Source organism: Pelecanus crispus, chromosome 1, assembly GCF_030463565.1.
Source record: "Pelecanus crispus isolate bPelCri1 chromosome 1, bPelCri1.pri, whole genome shotgun sequence".
Taxonomy (NCBI): domain Eukaryota; kingdom Metazoa; phylum Chordata; class Aves; order Pelecaniformes; family Pelecanidae; genus Pelecanus; species Pelecanus crispus.
In genome coordinates, this window is record NC_134643.1 from 26847535 (window position 1) to 26861900 (window position 14366).

Here is a 14366-nt window from a genome sequence, read left to right on the forward strand (position 1 = left end):
AAAAATACAGTTGTGTTAGTAGACCATGCAGGAGTGCCGGGTTACTTTTCATTTGTCTAATAAAGAATTGAACAAAATTACTTATTGTCTAATCCAGCAACAACTTAAGCTATGAATAAGACTGCATATGCGAGTAGTCCTGTGGATTACTCAGATTTGTTAAAGTACACTTGCATAAATCTTCCTGCAGCTGTGACCTAAACATGAATCCCTGTCCGACAATCTGTTGTAAACTGGGTTCTCACTAAACCAAAGAGACGTCTTGATTGTGCTGCTTATTGCATAATGTTTGATTTGTCCATCTTCTTTTTTAAGATATCAATATATGTAAAAACACATACTTCACTGTTTGAAATGGTAAACTGATTTTGTGCTTCCAATCTAGAAGTGGGAATATAAAATTCAAATGTATCAAAATGTTGTGTTCTTTTTATAAAGGTACTTTTTATTTTGAGTAGATAATCCCTTCCATTTAGAATAAAGCATTTTTATTTTAAATGGTTTTGATGGAAATATTTTAATGCATTTTAAAGGCTACATGACAATAACACAAGCAGTGGTGGGTCACTGACTGGAAACTTACTAAACAAAAAATTGTCACATAAACTAATTAACCGGATTTTAAAAATCTGTGACTATTAAAAGTGATTAGTTAAATTTATTGTGCATAGGTTAGTGCATGTCCATAGAAAAGAGGAAACGTTTTTTTCTAGTTTTACTTTGATGAGGTGCATGAGATAATTTTCAGAAGAAAGAGGATTAAGTACAAACCTTTTGTGTCTCCAGCTTCACAGGTCTTAAACACTGTCTGTGAAATTGCTGAGAGGTATTCATGAGACAGAGGCTGCAAACCACAGGACTCCTCTGGACGAATTCGAGATCCACAGTCCTGAATTAAAATGAAATCTGTGAAAATGACAGCACTGCACCTATCCATGTGACTTTGAAATCCTCTTCAAGGACATTTAAAGAGGAAAAATGTTATTTGCATTAATTCATTCATCCGTTGCTCTTCAATATATATTTTTAATACAAAATTTAGAACTCTCCATTCAGACAATGGTTTTGTAATAAATTATCCCAATCCATAGTAAATGTACAAGATACTACATTTGCTAAAGAAATAAGAAAATCTATTAAGGCAAACTTATAGAACATTCATGTAATGTCATGTTGTCTCTACTTATTGTACAATCTCTACCTATTTGCCCTTAGCAATTTTGTATGCATATCTGCAGTCATATGGAATACATTTCTGTGATGAAATGCCCCAAATTAGCTTCAGGAGATACGGGTGCATAAAGAAAGAAAAAATTAGGAAAAGAGAAAGAAAAAATAAAAATTTCAAGGGGAAAATGTTTGAGCTAGTAGAGGGGTTACACAAACCTATTAGGGCACTGAAGGAAAGGATTCATTATAAATATAAACTTCTGATGTGGTCTTCATGTGAGATGTATTCCATAGCAAACCTCAGACAGTACTGTAAGGGTAACATAATTTTTTATGTTTAGAAACGTTCACCTTTTAATTAATTTTCTTCATAGAAAAGAATTTGACTTTTTTTTACATTCTAGTTAAAGAAGAGTTCACAAAGGCCCACAATTAACACAGAAATATGTTATCTGTGTTTATGCTTAGATACAGAAATACGGACTGGTTATTAAATCAACAGAATGCAGTAAAGAACTAGAGACCGCTAATGCAATGGCATACACTGTAAACACACTTCATAAGGAGCTGAATTTCTCACACTTTGATCATTTCTGATAAATTTTATAGAGATTAGCAGAAACATATATGAGAATTAATTAACATCAGATGCCTAAAAAATTAGCAGTAACAGCCTGGAATACCAATCAATCAATTTGAAATTAACTTTCTTAAAATTTGCAAATGAAACTATTATTGGTCTTTAGAAAACTTGAACAATATTCTATATGGAAGGCCAGAGGTGCCAGCAGCTCCCAAAAATTTCAAAAGAAATAAATATCCAAGTAAATAGTGATTCCCTACCATAAGTTTTAGCTCATGTGGGTTCTTAACATTTTAAGTAATGGGCTATATTAACTTTGTGCCTTACAGTTATAATGTTCAAGCATCCACCAACACGATATAAATGGCATCACGGCATTTGTGACATTGGGCAACTCTTTTGGTAATTTTAGGTGTCTGCAGTATATATGGCTGCATAAGTTGCTCATTCTAGTTTTCCTTTATCATTCCGGCAGAGAGATAACATTCCTAGGACACTTTTAAAATCTGTTTTATATGTGTGCTTCAGGATAAAATTAATCATATCCTAAAAATGCCTGCCTTCCTCAACTGTAAAAAGAGTTTAGAACAATTCAGAGGCATATATCTACATCAGTTCAGATGAATGTCTCTTCAAATTACTTTGTAAAAATACTCATCCTCCATAATGTATTGCCCAAACTGGTGCTATGGCCAGTTGTTTCACCAGAAGATAGGAGCATTCTGGGGTCTGTGTTAGCTTAAGAAATAGTGTCTACTGTCTCACACTTCATTGTGTCACCCTCATTTCTGTATTGTGACAAGCTTACCAGGACACAATGAGGTTTTTTTCACCAAAACCAAAAAGCTATAAAACTGCAACTTAAAATACAGAAAAAGATCATTTTATGACAAAGGAGAAACTATTACAAAAATTTAACCATGACAATCAGCACTTAATGTGCTTTTATTTTTAAATACTGTATGAAAGGTCCAGTTGTGGCCCTTTCTGGCTAAACTGAATATTATTTGCCTTTTTAAAGAATTACATATGCTTAGTACTACTAATTAGGTACAAACAAACTACACATATGGAAACACACTTTTACTGGAGGATGTTTATTTGAAGAAAGAGTATTCTTGAAACCAAAAAGAATAATAAAATATGATTTCTCCAAATAGAAAAAAAAAATTTCATTGGTCTTTTCTTCACTGAAGTGTGCTGACTGCTATTTTTATTTTCTAAAATAATATTAAAATTAATTTGGTAACTGTCATGTAATATCATTCACCATTTCCATGAAATTATGCTACATCTAGGATGCTATGCCTAAATTGGACCAATGAGCAAATGACAATTATGTCCTAATATTGTCAAGGTGAAACTTGACAGTTAGTAGGATTTGTGCCACTGATATTGGTGGAGATGTGAATCCATCCTGGAATTTAGTAAATACCAGTGGGTCTTGATTACGCAATCAAAGCCCAAAGTAAAATAGTTGTCTCACAATTATTCTGATCTCATTAAATCCCACAGTGGGGGAAAAAAAAGTAAAAAAAAAAATCTTCCCACTGACTTCAAAGGGTTGTGCTCATTTTTATGCACAAAAAGTCAGAGAAATGCTAGAGATGTGTGGGTTCTTTTGTACAGTTGTCCTGTTCTCTGCTTAATGCTCTATCACTAGGGAAAGCTGTTATGACAAAATGAATGGCACGGTATCTTCTAGCGTTAAACTGTGAAGTTGTCTTGGAGCCTCCGGGTCTGGACACACTGTACAGCTATTTGACAGTATTACTTCAACTAACATTAACATCAGAAAGCTCCTACCTTGCAGTAAAACAATTTGCACAGGACTTCACAAGAAAGCCCGAAATTCCTGAATGTGCCGCCATTGCTCTCAACATAGTGCCATAAAATAACTTAACAGGGATTTTCTTGTTCATACCCCTGCCCAGGGATGTGTTTAAACAAACAAAAATTGATTTTAATTGCATTCCTTGGACAATATAATTAACAACACTTTCATGTGTCTGGTTTATTACTAATCACAATCAATATGCAGGTCAAACTATGTCACCGGTTCCCTTTGACTTCATTGTATTTTCAAAGTATGCAAACCATGAATTTTAAAGGACACTGCTTGTGTTTCATATGTAATTCACATCTAAAACTACAGAGTCATGAGATATTGTGAAACACTGAACAAGCCTTATTTGTTTCATGTTTACTTTTGCAGGAGACCGATCCTTTATCATCATTGACATATTTAATATAAAGTGCAAAATGAACCTGCAGCAGCCACAGATTTGCCACAGCTCCGCCAATGTATGGCACATTAAGGGCTTTTTTAACCGTCTGCAGATTTTTTAAAGTTTTCTTCAGGTGCTGCAGTGACATGACATCCTTCTTGCCTTGCCCAAAGATGAAACATCTTGTGATCTTAAGTATGTTTACAAAAGATCACTCATGGCAAAGATGAGAGCCAGACACGTAAACTTAAATGACAGCTCTTTCTCTGTGTCTGTTCTCCCTGCAAACCTTCATTTTTAAAGGCAGACATAAAAAGGCCCTTCAAATGTCTGGACTAGAATAAAAAAAAGTTCCACTGCATTACGTACTTCAGTGCACAGTTAGAATTGACTCTTTATAACACAGGTTTGGCATTTTACTAGTAAACTTTGTTTTATCTTTACAGAAGATTTTCTGGACCCTAGCAAATAAAAGAGGAATAAAGCCTTCCTATATACCTCTAGATAGCTTTCAGTCAACACCAGCTGATAGATACTTAGACAGTGAAGATTTCTGGAGTCCATCTGCTGTGTGAAAAAAAAATTGTTTCTGTTCAGAGCACACTACAATGAACTTGATTCTTCATAAAGGGAATAAGTTTTAGTCTTTATGAAGAGATCACATATTTTTGAGCCTGCTACTCTACAGTTTTCTCAAATTATTAATTTGGAGTTTTTAATGCTGATGTTATTTCTTTTATTTATAGTCTAGGTGCCTGAGTTAACAAGAATTTTGTTTAGCTCAGCTTTCAAGAATGATACTGTATTTTGTCTCAATTACATATGCATATGCATATAGATACATAGTTTCACTCAGGTTTACATAAATATTAAAAAAAAACCCTACCAGTTTTAAAATCATATAGAAGTGTGTGGTTGAGAGAGAGAGTGAGCTAACCAAAGCATTATAGAGATGATCCACAGTCATGCAGCTAATACCATGGAATGAATGTCATATAAATAATACCATTGTAGTTGCAATTATGCTTTAGATTAAGAGATGTAACTTAACCAGTAATGAATTTTTACTTGCTGTTGTACCTTTTTACCACCTCCGCCCTAATGAAAGAATGATTACTCTGAAATTGCAGTAGTTGCCTACAGATTAACCCCATAAACTTCCACCAAACTGGAAGCAGTTAAAAGGAGAGAAGGTAAGAAGCCCATGACTTCCCTGGGAAAACTCATATTGCATAGGGACAAACTGTCCACCTGTGTTCATTGGAATGGTCAGTGCTCCGGCAGTGACAGAGCACCAGATAACAAAAATAAAGTTACTTTTAGCATCTACAGCTGCTGCTACCTGTCAGCTCAAAAAAGGCATTTTAAAATAGGAAGGTTAGGATTTTCAGAATTTTTCTGGAATAACCCAACTCTGTCCATTCCAAGCTGTTGCTAAAACTATCATTTTCAGTGGAAGTAGACTTGTGTTAATGAATTGAATGCTTTGGAAACTCCCACCCAGGATGCCTGTATCTAGGCTCTACACTCAGCTTTCTCAGTAAAAGTCCTTCTTGCATTTGTATTAAAACCCCCAGCAACCAATGGGAATGGTGGGCTCAACACTTCAAAAAACAGGTAATTTCTGCTTAGGTACTCATGTCTGAAATTGCACGCAGCCCAAATCACTGAAGACTACCCCTACCAGATCAATAAATGATCAGCGTATCAGAATGTTTTAAACTAAACAACAAGAGAAATATAACTAAGCTCACAGGAATTCATTTTAGCATTGCATACAGCCAACACGTAGCCAAAATCCTGCATCTTTTTAACATCCAGAGCTCACACGTGTCTGGGAACTAGTGGATGAGATAAACCTCATTCACTAGTTCTTGGCAAAGAAGGGAGGAGACCTCTCCCCCCATGGAGCTCTGACCCTGCAGCCCTTCGGCCAGCATTGCCCATCAGCCTGGCACGTCACCCGCCACCGCCCCCAGGGCACCGCAGCCCTGCCTCATCTTATGATGCTGCCAGGGCTGCCTGATTTCTTTTGACTGTTTACATTTTAGACACGACAGAACAAAGCTTCCTGTGAAAGAGGTAATTTTGAATGCTCTGCTGTTGGCCTTTGTAGGCTCACTGACTTAACTTTATTTGATCTGGTTCTATTTAAGTTGGCCTGAGTTTCTCATGAAATCCTTTCATGTCTCTTCAGTCCATCTTTTTCTACTATTTTACACATAACTAAAACTGGATGAAAAGTGATTAAAAATGATGCTATGGAAGGAATTCTAATAAAATTAGTCAAAGAGTGAGCTCATGAAATAGTGAAATTGTATCTTATTGCTAGGGAATAAATTGTGAGCAGATGGATTAGTTCCACTCTATCAACTTTATTAATATGGCAGTAATAAATGAAGGAACAGTTGGCATATTGACTTCTATTCAAGCGTCTCCCTCTGTCCGGCTGCATTATTCAGTGATAGATGAACCTCCAAAGATTCAGAGGCTCAGGCTGGTTCAGTTCAACACCCAAATTAACTAGACTGAAGTGAAACTCCTGGGTGTACAAAATAGGTCTAGAAAGCTGTCTCACAAGGAGAGAGGCAGTCTCCCAAGAAATTTCAGTTTACTACTGCTTTTGGCTGGGAAACAATGACTATTATTATTCATCAAGCAGTCTAAAACAGAGCTGAAGACATTGTCTACATCAAAAGACACACAAATCCATTAAACAGAGAATATAGCATGAATGGGTTGAACTGATGGAGTAATGCGTCCGTGTGTTGTAGCTATGTTTTAAAGGAAAGAAACTGCCACCACTGTGTTTTGTAAGGAACCTAATGTGTTCCATCTGCAAAAATGGGATTAATATTTCCCCAATGACCCCAAAGGCACTGTCACAAAAAACACATTAAAAGACTATGAGATGCTCAGTTCCGCAGGGGTCTGGTAGGGGCCATAAAACCACTTTAGAAAAGGAATCTGGGCACTCACAGGGTAGGAACATGCAGTGCACAGACATCAGTAGGAGACTGGAAATGATATGAAAAGCTGAGATACTGGCCATATTGTCAAGGCATGGTACAGACATCAGAGAACAGTTTGATATGTGGACAAAGTGCAGCCATCAGTCTAAATTGCTTTCAAGTTCTTATTAGCGCTCTTCATGTTGTTACTATAATTCTTATTATTTTGTCTTAAGAATACAAGCATACCACGAATCGCAGGATTTTTCTCTCTCAATCACAAACTTCTGCATACAAATTTTTTTGGGGAATAATGCCACACGCTTTAATCCCTAAGAGAAGAGTGTCATATCTACACAATATCTTTACTCTCTGCTAAAGAGCTTTTGAAAATACCAGTTGATGCCTCTGTACAAAGACAAAATACAGATTATATAGACAAATAAATTTCAGCTTGACACTACAGCAGATGCAAAGTGGCTTCCTCTGGACTGAGAATGCTAGCTAACCTCACAGAAAGCTAAGAAATGGTTTTGAGAAAGAAGCACTACTTATAAAGAGAAAATATTGCAAGTTTCATACCACTATCTTTTATGTGTGTGAAGAATATAAAAGAATCCTTTCAATCTATGAAGAATTTTGATTCAATTCCATTTTACATCATGTTTAATACTGCACACGATGTCAGTTAGACTCTCTATCTGCCTTCCTGCTCCCAAATAATCAATAGTTCAAAGTTCTGCATTTGTGAACCATAGAACAAAAATATTGATGAGGGCTAAAAAGGCATCTAGCAGAGACTTGTGAATTATGACTCTGAACAGCTCAGAGATGCAGCAGAATTAGTTGAAGTAAGAGCTGAATGTGAAATCCAACTCCATTAAGAATAAAATACCGTAAACACAAGTTTTGGAAAGTATTTCTAACTGTACTAAAGATAATTGTACCTTTTTTTCCCAATACTTGAACCTAACATCTGCATGGATTTTTCAACTGCTTTCTTAAAAAACATGTTTTCCTAATGCAACTAATGATATTTTTCCCAAGCAAGAACAGTGACGATTTCCAGCTTGTATGCTTTATAAACTAAAAACACAAAGCAAGGAAAAAGGAATGAAAAGAATTTAGTGTTTCTTCCTCCCTCAAAATGAAGATAAAACAGGAACAAGGAATAACAGATAAAGAGAGGCATTTTGCTATTTTAGGTTCTGGTGTTTTTTAGTTTAAAATGTGAGACAGTAACATTGACGTGGAGACTTTAAGAGCTGCATCAGTTCTGGATTCCCACTTAGTCCTCCTCTTTCCCCCTGTCTTTTCCCAGTGTAAACTCTGAACGTGAATTGACTTGAATTTTGCCAAGTCCGCTATCTGAAAACAGGGAATAGTTAGAGAAAACCACATGCTTTGACAGTGCAAGGAGTAAATATTTTATGTGATAACCAAAGGAATTATTAGGTATTTATGGTTCTCTCTCAATAAAGTGCCAGTGTGGCCCTGACTGTTTTCCCTGGTAATTAGGTAAAGAATCTACTATATTAGCTGGGAAATCCCACAGCTTTGTGGCTATTTTTAAGAAGCATTCTTTTCTACCCTCCCATGCACAGGGTACATGGCATTCACAGTTCACATTGCAGAGAGATCTATACTCTACACCTTCCTATGTGCAAAAGGTGCTTGAGCTCTAGCCTTGTCCCTTTGATTTTAGACTAAGACCTTTTTATCGCAGCCATGACGAACGAGGCAGAGCTTCTCAGACTGAACTGCTATCTCTGCATTCAGAAAGTATGAAAAGGTATGAGAGAAAGAATGAGCTGAAAAACATTACTCTTCATTCATTACTTCTCAAATGGGCAATTAATGCAATGCATTAAAAAACCTTATGTTAGCCAAGGGCTCAGCCCAGTGAGATATACATCTGCTAAAGCTACTGTTAAAGCTGGTTTTCACAGTAAACAAGGTTTGCAGACTTGAACTCGGTGTTTCAGTACCAAAAGTACTTCTTTCTCACTTTCAGCACAAAATCCTGTAGACCTTACAAGAACATCTATTAACTTTATTCAGGGCTTGGGGCATACTGAGGTTAAGATTCCAAGGAGAGATTTAGGATGCTTGGGTCCAATTCAGAACCATGCCTCTTATTTTCTGTATCAGCTTGGGCAGATGACTTGGAGCTCCATCCAGCACTACTCATACCTGTAATGTATCATCCTAAACCCCTCACTCAGGTGCCACTATTCTCTCAAGTGCCTAAGGTTCTTCTAGTGGGCATAGGCAAAGCTCAGCAGAACTGTGTTAGTCAGTCCCTTTAGCTCTAACAGAATTCAAAAATCCCTTTGCCAACAGTGCTTGATGTGATAGGTGTTTTCAGGGCATGCCACTGGGAGTGTGCAGTGCACAAAGCATTAACTGGTATTTCCCTGGTAGAACGTTTCCCTGTGATATAGCAAAAACAGTTTAAAGTCCCTCTTTTAACTGATTTGCAGCGAGATTTCATTTCAAGCTCCCAATGTCTTCCCTCCAGCCAGTGGGCTATAGGCTATTCTGGGCAGTTCTGTCTCAGTCTCTCCCAAGAAGCTGTTTGCATTTGCTTTGTACATACAATTAAATACTGACTTGTAAAGAGCCTTGAACCTGCTCCACCCACAAGCTAGATGTGTGTAAAGAATGTAGGGTGAAACTGGATGGGGGGAGCACCACCAGGCTCCCTGTTAACTGTTATGTGAGAAAGGACTGACTGAAGTAGGTACTTCACTCCCTGAGAAGAGCACATGGCAATTCAAAGTGGAGGGCAGGCTCTCCTGTAACCCAAGACTGGATTTGTAACTCCCAGAGAAAGGTACACTTAAAATACATTCCTCTCCATATGATTTTTTGCTGGGTGGTACCTCTGACTCCCTAATCACTGTGCTGGCTTGTGTAGCATCTTATTTTCACAAGCTGAACTCTTCAATTTCAAATTTTAAAAAAGGTTGTACCCAGACACTTTTTGGTGTGTGCTTTCTTCCCCAGTTGTATCAGATGTTCTACTAAAAAAAAAAAAAATTAGACCTTTCTCTGCAAGCTTTACCTCGCTAACACTCCCTATGCAATGCATAAGGAGCCTATGGTGGCTGCTGCTCGGCCATGGTGTGTTTGCCTAGGCCTCAGGACACTTAAATCTCTCTCTTCCCAACTGATTGCTCTGGGTTCTCCTGCACATCCCCTGAACATGAGAAAAGGAACGTAATACTGATTTTTTTTCAGCCAAATATTCATGATGAATATAGCAAGCTAGTGACTGCCAAACAGGATGCAAAAGAACTGAATTCTGCAAGTCCAGTTCAATAGGAGCACTGATTTTGATTATTTTTTCTTCTTCTCATTTAAAAAAAAAAATGTTTTTTGAATGTTGGGATTTCCTTTCTTAGTCTAAATTGAGCTTAAATTGGCCTAAAGGATTGAAAAGGTATTAGTGAGCCATGGATGACAGCAAGTTTTCAAGAGCTTTGTTATGTTGGGAAAGTAGACAAAAACAGAGGTAAGGAAATAATAAATAAATGGACTGAATATATTAATTTAAAAAGCCAGAAAAGTTTATCACTTTATTTATGTTATGTTGGCTGCAAGGTGAGTTAAAATGGTTTTTGTTTAAGGAATTAGTGCACGCACTGTTTTATACAGAAATTGTTCTCCGTGGCACACTAGGTTATGGAATACACATCAGAGCCATGCGTGGTCTGGGGAACGTTGAAGAAACCACTAATCCAGACTCAGAAACACCGAGTGGAAGACTTCTGAAACTATTTTCCTAGACAATGCCAAAAAACCCAGCGAGTTCCTGCCTTTCATGTAAAGACAGAGTCTACATATGTGTGGAGGCTTCACTCTAATGGAAAGCATGCTTGTATCTGGTGGACAACAGGAGGTATTTCCCTTTGCATATTTACAGTCTGCACTGATGCACATGTTTGAAGAGCCCAAGCACACAGCCAGCTTCATGCAGCCATGCACTTTGATGTTGGCTGTCTTTAATGATGTCCCAGGGAACACAGAGGGCCAGAACCTGAGAGCAATTGTGTTGAACACCCGAGTCATTTTCCAGTCAACTCCCAAGAGCCGAACACCCTCCTCTTCAAAAAGCAATACCACTGGTGAAAGGGCCTATGCTTGCTCTCCAGTGAGAGTTGGTTCAAATGATTTGTCTTCTCAGTACTCAGTCTGCACTGAAAAATATCACCCACGTATAGATGGTCAGAGGGACACAAGGGTGTGGGGCTAGACCTGAGCCTGGTGATGTCCGTTTTGTGGAAGGCCAATTCAGCGACTACTGCTCCTCACCTGAAAGTTCCCAAGAAGAAGAGAGGCATGTGAAACAGATATGCGCTGGCTGCAATGCCCCCATTCTGGGCAGGGATGATCCCTAACACCTTGCGCTTTCCCAGCAGCTCAGTGGGAGGCAGGTCATAGCAGCTGGCACCCCACAAGCAGCAGCCTGACCCTTCTGTGTTTTGCTCTGTTTTTAAAGTGGCCTGCGATGAAGGGCCTGTCTCTGATAAAGGGTCCATCTCTGAGGCTTTTCTGGCCAAATATCAGATCTTTCTCTTATTAAGACATTAGGCTGTTTAAGTGATTCAAGACACAGGTTCAAAGATCTTGAGAGGGTATATTTTTAGCAAGAGGGCGTTTACACAAATCTTTCTAACTCTAACCAGCAAATATATTAATGAAAAATCTGTTACTGATGTAAAGTTTAGAGCCTTGTTGGATACACAAAGAAATGTGAGGGCTAAAACTGAGAATGTGTAAGTGGCACTAGAGAAAGCCTCTGTGCAAATGTCCAGGACAGATGGACAGTGCATGGATAGGTCTCCTTTCCACACTATCCATATCTCAAATTGAAGCTACTTATATTCAGAAGGTGCCATATAAGCCTATGGTAGTGCAGAAGGGAAGACTATGACTTTTACTCTATATGTATGAAAAAGAGTGAGAGATTGTGAAGATTTAAGAAGTGGTGGAATTTTTTTCTCCTTTCTTCCTCTTCAGTTTAAAGCTTCAGTAAAAATACAATACTTAAAAGGAAGTCAGTCAACATCATTTGAGATTAAAGTTTCTTGGACAATGCATACAACGAAGACTGTATCAAAACAGAAAAGATAAATGTATTTATAGACAGTATCTGGTTATCATTTATACTTCCCTTTTACCACACTGTGGTTTACCATGAAAAGAATAAAGTAATGAAAGACTGATTTGCCTTTGAAAATCAATACATATTTAATTCAAAAGAACGTTTGAATTAGAATATTTTCCTTGCTGTCTAATAGCTATGACCAGCACTAAATTTTACGTATCCCCAGATACTCATTTAATATACACAGCTGGGGGACAGGAGTAAGACAGGCAAATCTGTTTTCCTAGAACACCTAAAAAATCTGTTCATGTAGCAATTTATTTTCTAAACTATAACGGGGTCAAAATTGACTCTAATGAATTTGCAGCACACTTGCTGCTATAATCACAGAAGTCAATTTCATGGGTTTTTATTAATCATGATCTTTTTCAAAAGATACTGATTAAAGGTTCGCCTTCTGGTGCGCAGCAGACTGAAAATGCAGTCTCCTTGCAGCATGATGTCTTACTGAACAGCAGACTGCATGCAGGTAGCTTTCACACATGGACAGAAACAGATTGCATGCAGTCAGTGGCAAATGAGCAGATTGAAGTTAGAATTCACCCCACTTTCTCCAACAGCCTGCTTGCAGTAATTTACTGTTGCACGTCCTTTTCATTCAGCTAAAGTAATCAAGCAGCCACTAGTTGAACAAGGCCCCCCTCAAAAAAACCAACTAATTACTGCTGACAACTGAAAAATGTGCTTAGTGACAATGTTTATTCTACTGCACAAGGCATGATAAGTGATTCTGAGCTGAAGCCTTGCTTTGGTCAATACTGAGATCACATTAGCACAGAGATGGACCACAGTGGAAATAGAAAAAAACTGAAAAATCAAAATTTAGGCTTCCTCAACAATGCATTAAGGCAGTTAATTACAGCTTATTAATCACCTAAGTTCCCCTGACCTGCACAAATAGTTTTATACAGCAATTTTCTCTTCCTAATAGACAGATGTCTGGAAGATTTCGGTGATTCACTTCAGGTCTGGGGAGCAATGAGGAGGCAGATAGTGCAGCCTGTGCAGCACTGCAAACGTAACTGAATTAAAATGACTCAGGTGTTCCCCCCCAGAATGTCAGAAACACGTTAACTACTGTTTTTCTTGCAAGGACAGAGGCTACACTTGGATCTGGGCAATGTTCCAGGCCCAGGCGGTGACCCAACCTACACTCGACAAGATTCAGCACTTCAAAGAAACAACTCTGTATAGGGCTAAGAACTCCTCCACCTTTCATATGTATTTTGAGTCAGCCTATGAGGCGTTTTGTGTTTAACTTTCTTGTGTCCACTAATAAAATGAATTGCTGTAAATTCAGGTTTCTGGAGATGTGGAACAAGTTTTTCCTTCAGCAAAGTAGGCACGGCTACATTTACATCCTGTAGCAAACCCTCCCACATTATAACTCACATTGTTTTCCTGACTGATAGGATTATTTGATTACAGGCAATGCCCCCTGTGCAGCTCTGAAACCATGGATTGAATATTATCTTATTGTTTAAATATTTTTGCCTAGACAGATGAACAGTCTAGATGATGGATTGCTCTTGGACTGCCCACACTCCCGGTTGTTAACCAGCTATTTTTCATCTTCCTGCGCTTCCTTGGTAAGATGCTGGATATCTTGCAACAGGAATTTTGCTCAGACTGTTTGCCCAGTAGTAACCCAGCAAAACCCCTACAAATCCTGAACCAAACACACAACTCAGATTCCCTCCAGCATGAACTCTCTTCCATGTGGCAAAGGGCGGCCAGAACTTACCATGGACACTGAGACCCTGGCCTTGCTGCAGACTTGGCTATGATGGAAAACAAATATTTCCTGTTCGAATCAGACACGGAGGATGTACTGCAGACAAAAGGACTGAGATAATGGAAGGGACCTATTCCAGCAAATATTAGGTTACAGTATATTATGACATAGCATACATTAGATACCATTATATACAGTATACTGTAATCTATACTAGATACATGATAGTAATTTAACAAAGGTTAAATTAAGTATTAGTGCAAGGATGTTGTCATTTTGCTTTTACTTCTCTTTAATTCCCTCCTTCCACATCCTTTCTACAGTCTTTTTATCATTTAACAACAGTAGAGATTGTATAAACTTCACAGTCTTTTTTTACAGAAACACACAGATATGGAATAATCTTGCTGTGCTGATTCTACCATACTGATCTTTACCCTCCAGCTGCTAATACCCCTTTCTCTTGTAAAAATGGCAGTTCTGCATGACTGAATCAGGGGAGGATACTTCTAGGAAAGTATTTATG

At 37.9% G+C, this 14366-nt stretch overlaps 1 protein-coding gene across 1 annotated transcript in view; it reads right to left on the bottom strand.

Moving 5' to 3' along the window:
* CPED1 (cadherin like and PC-esterase domain containing 1) overlaps window positions 1–14366 on the bottom strand; it is a 158975-nt gene that overhangs the window by 24802 nt on the left and 119807 nt on the right. The window contains exon 17 of the mRNA XM_075724014.1: window positions 772–889. Coding sequence (XP_075580129.1) covers window positions 772–889 — 118 coding nt within the window. The remainder of the gene's footprint in view (window positions 1–771; window positions 890–14366) is intronic.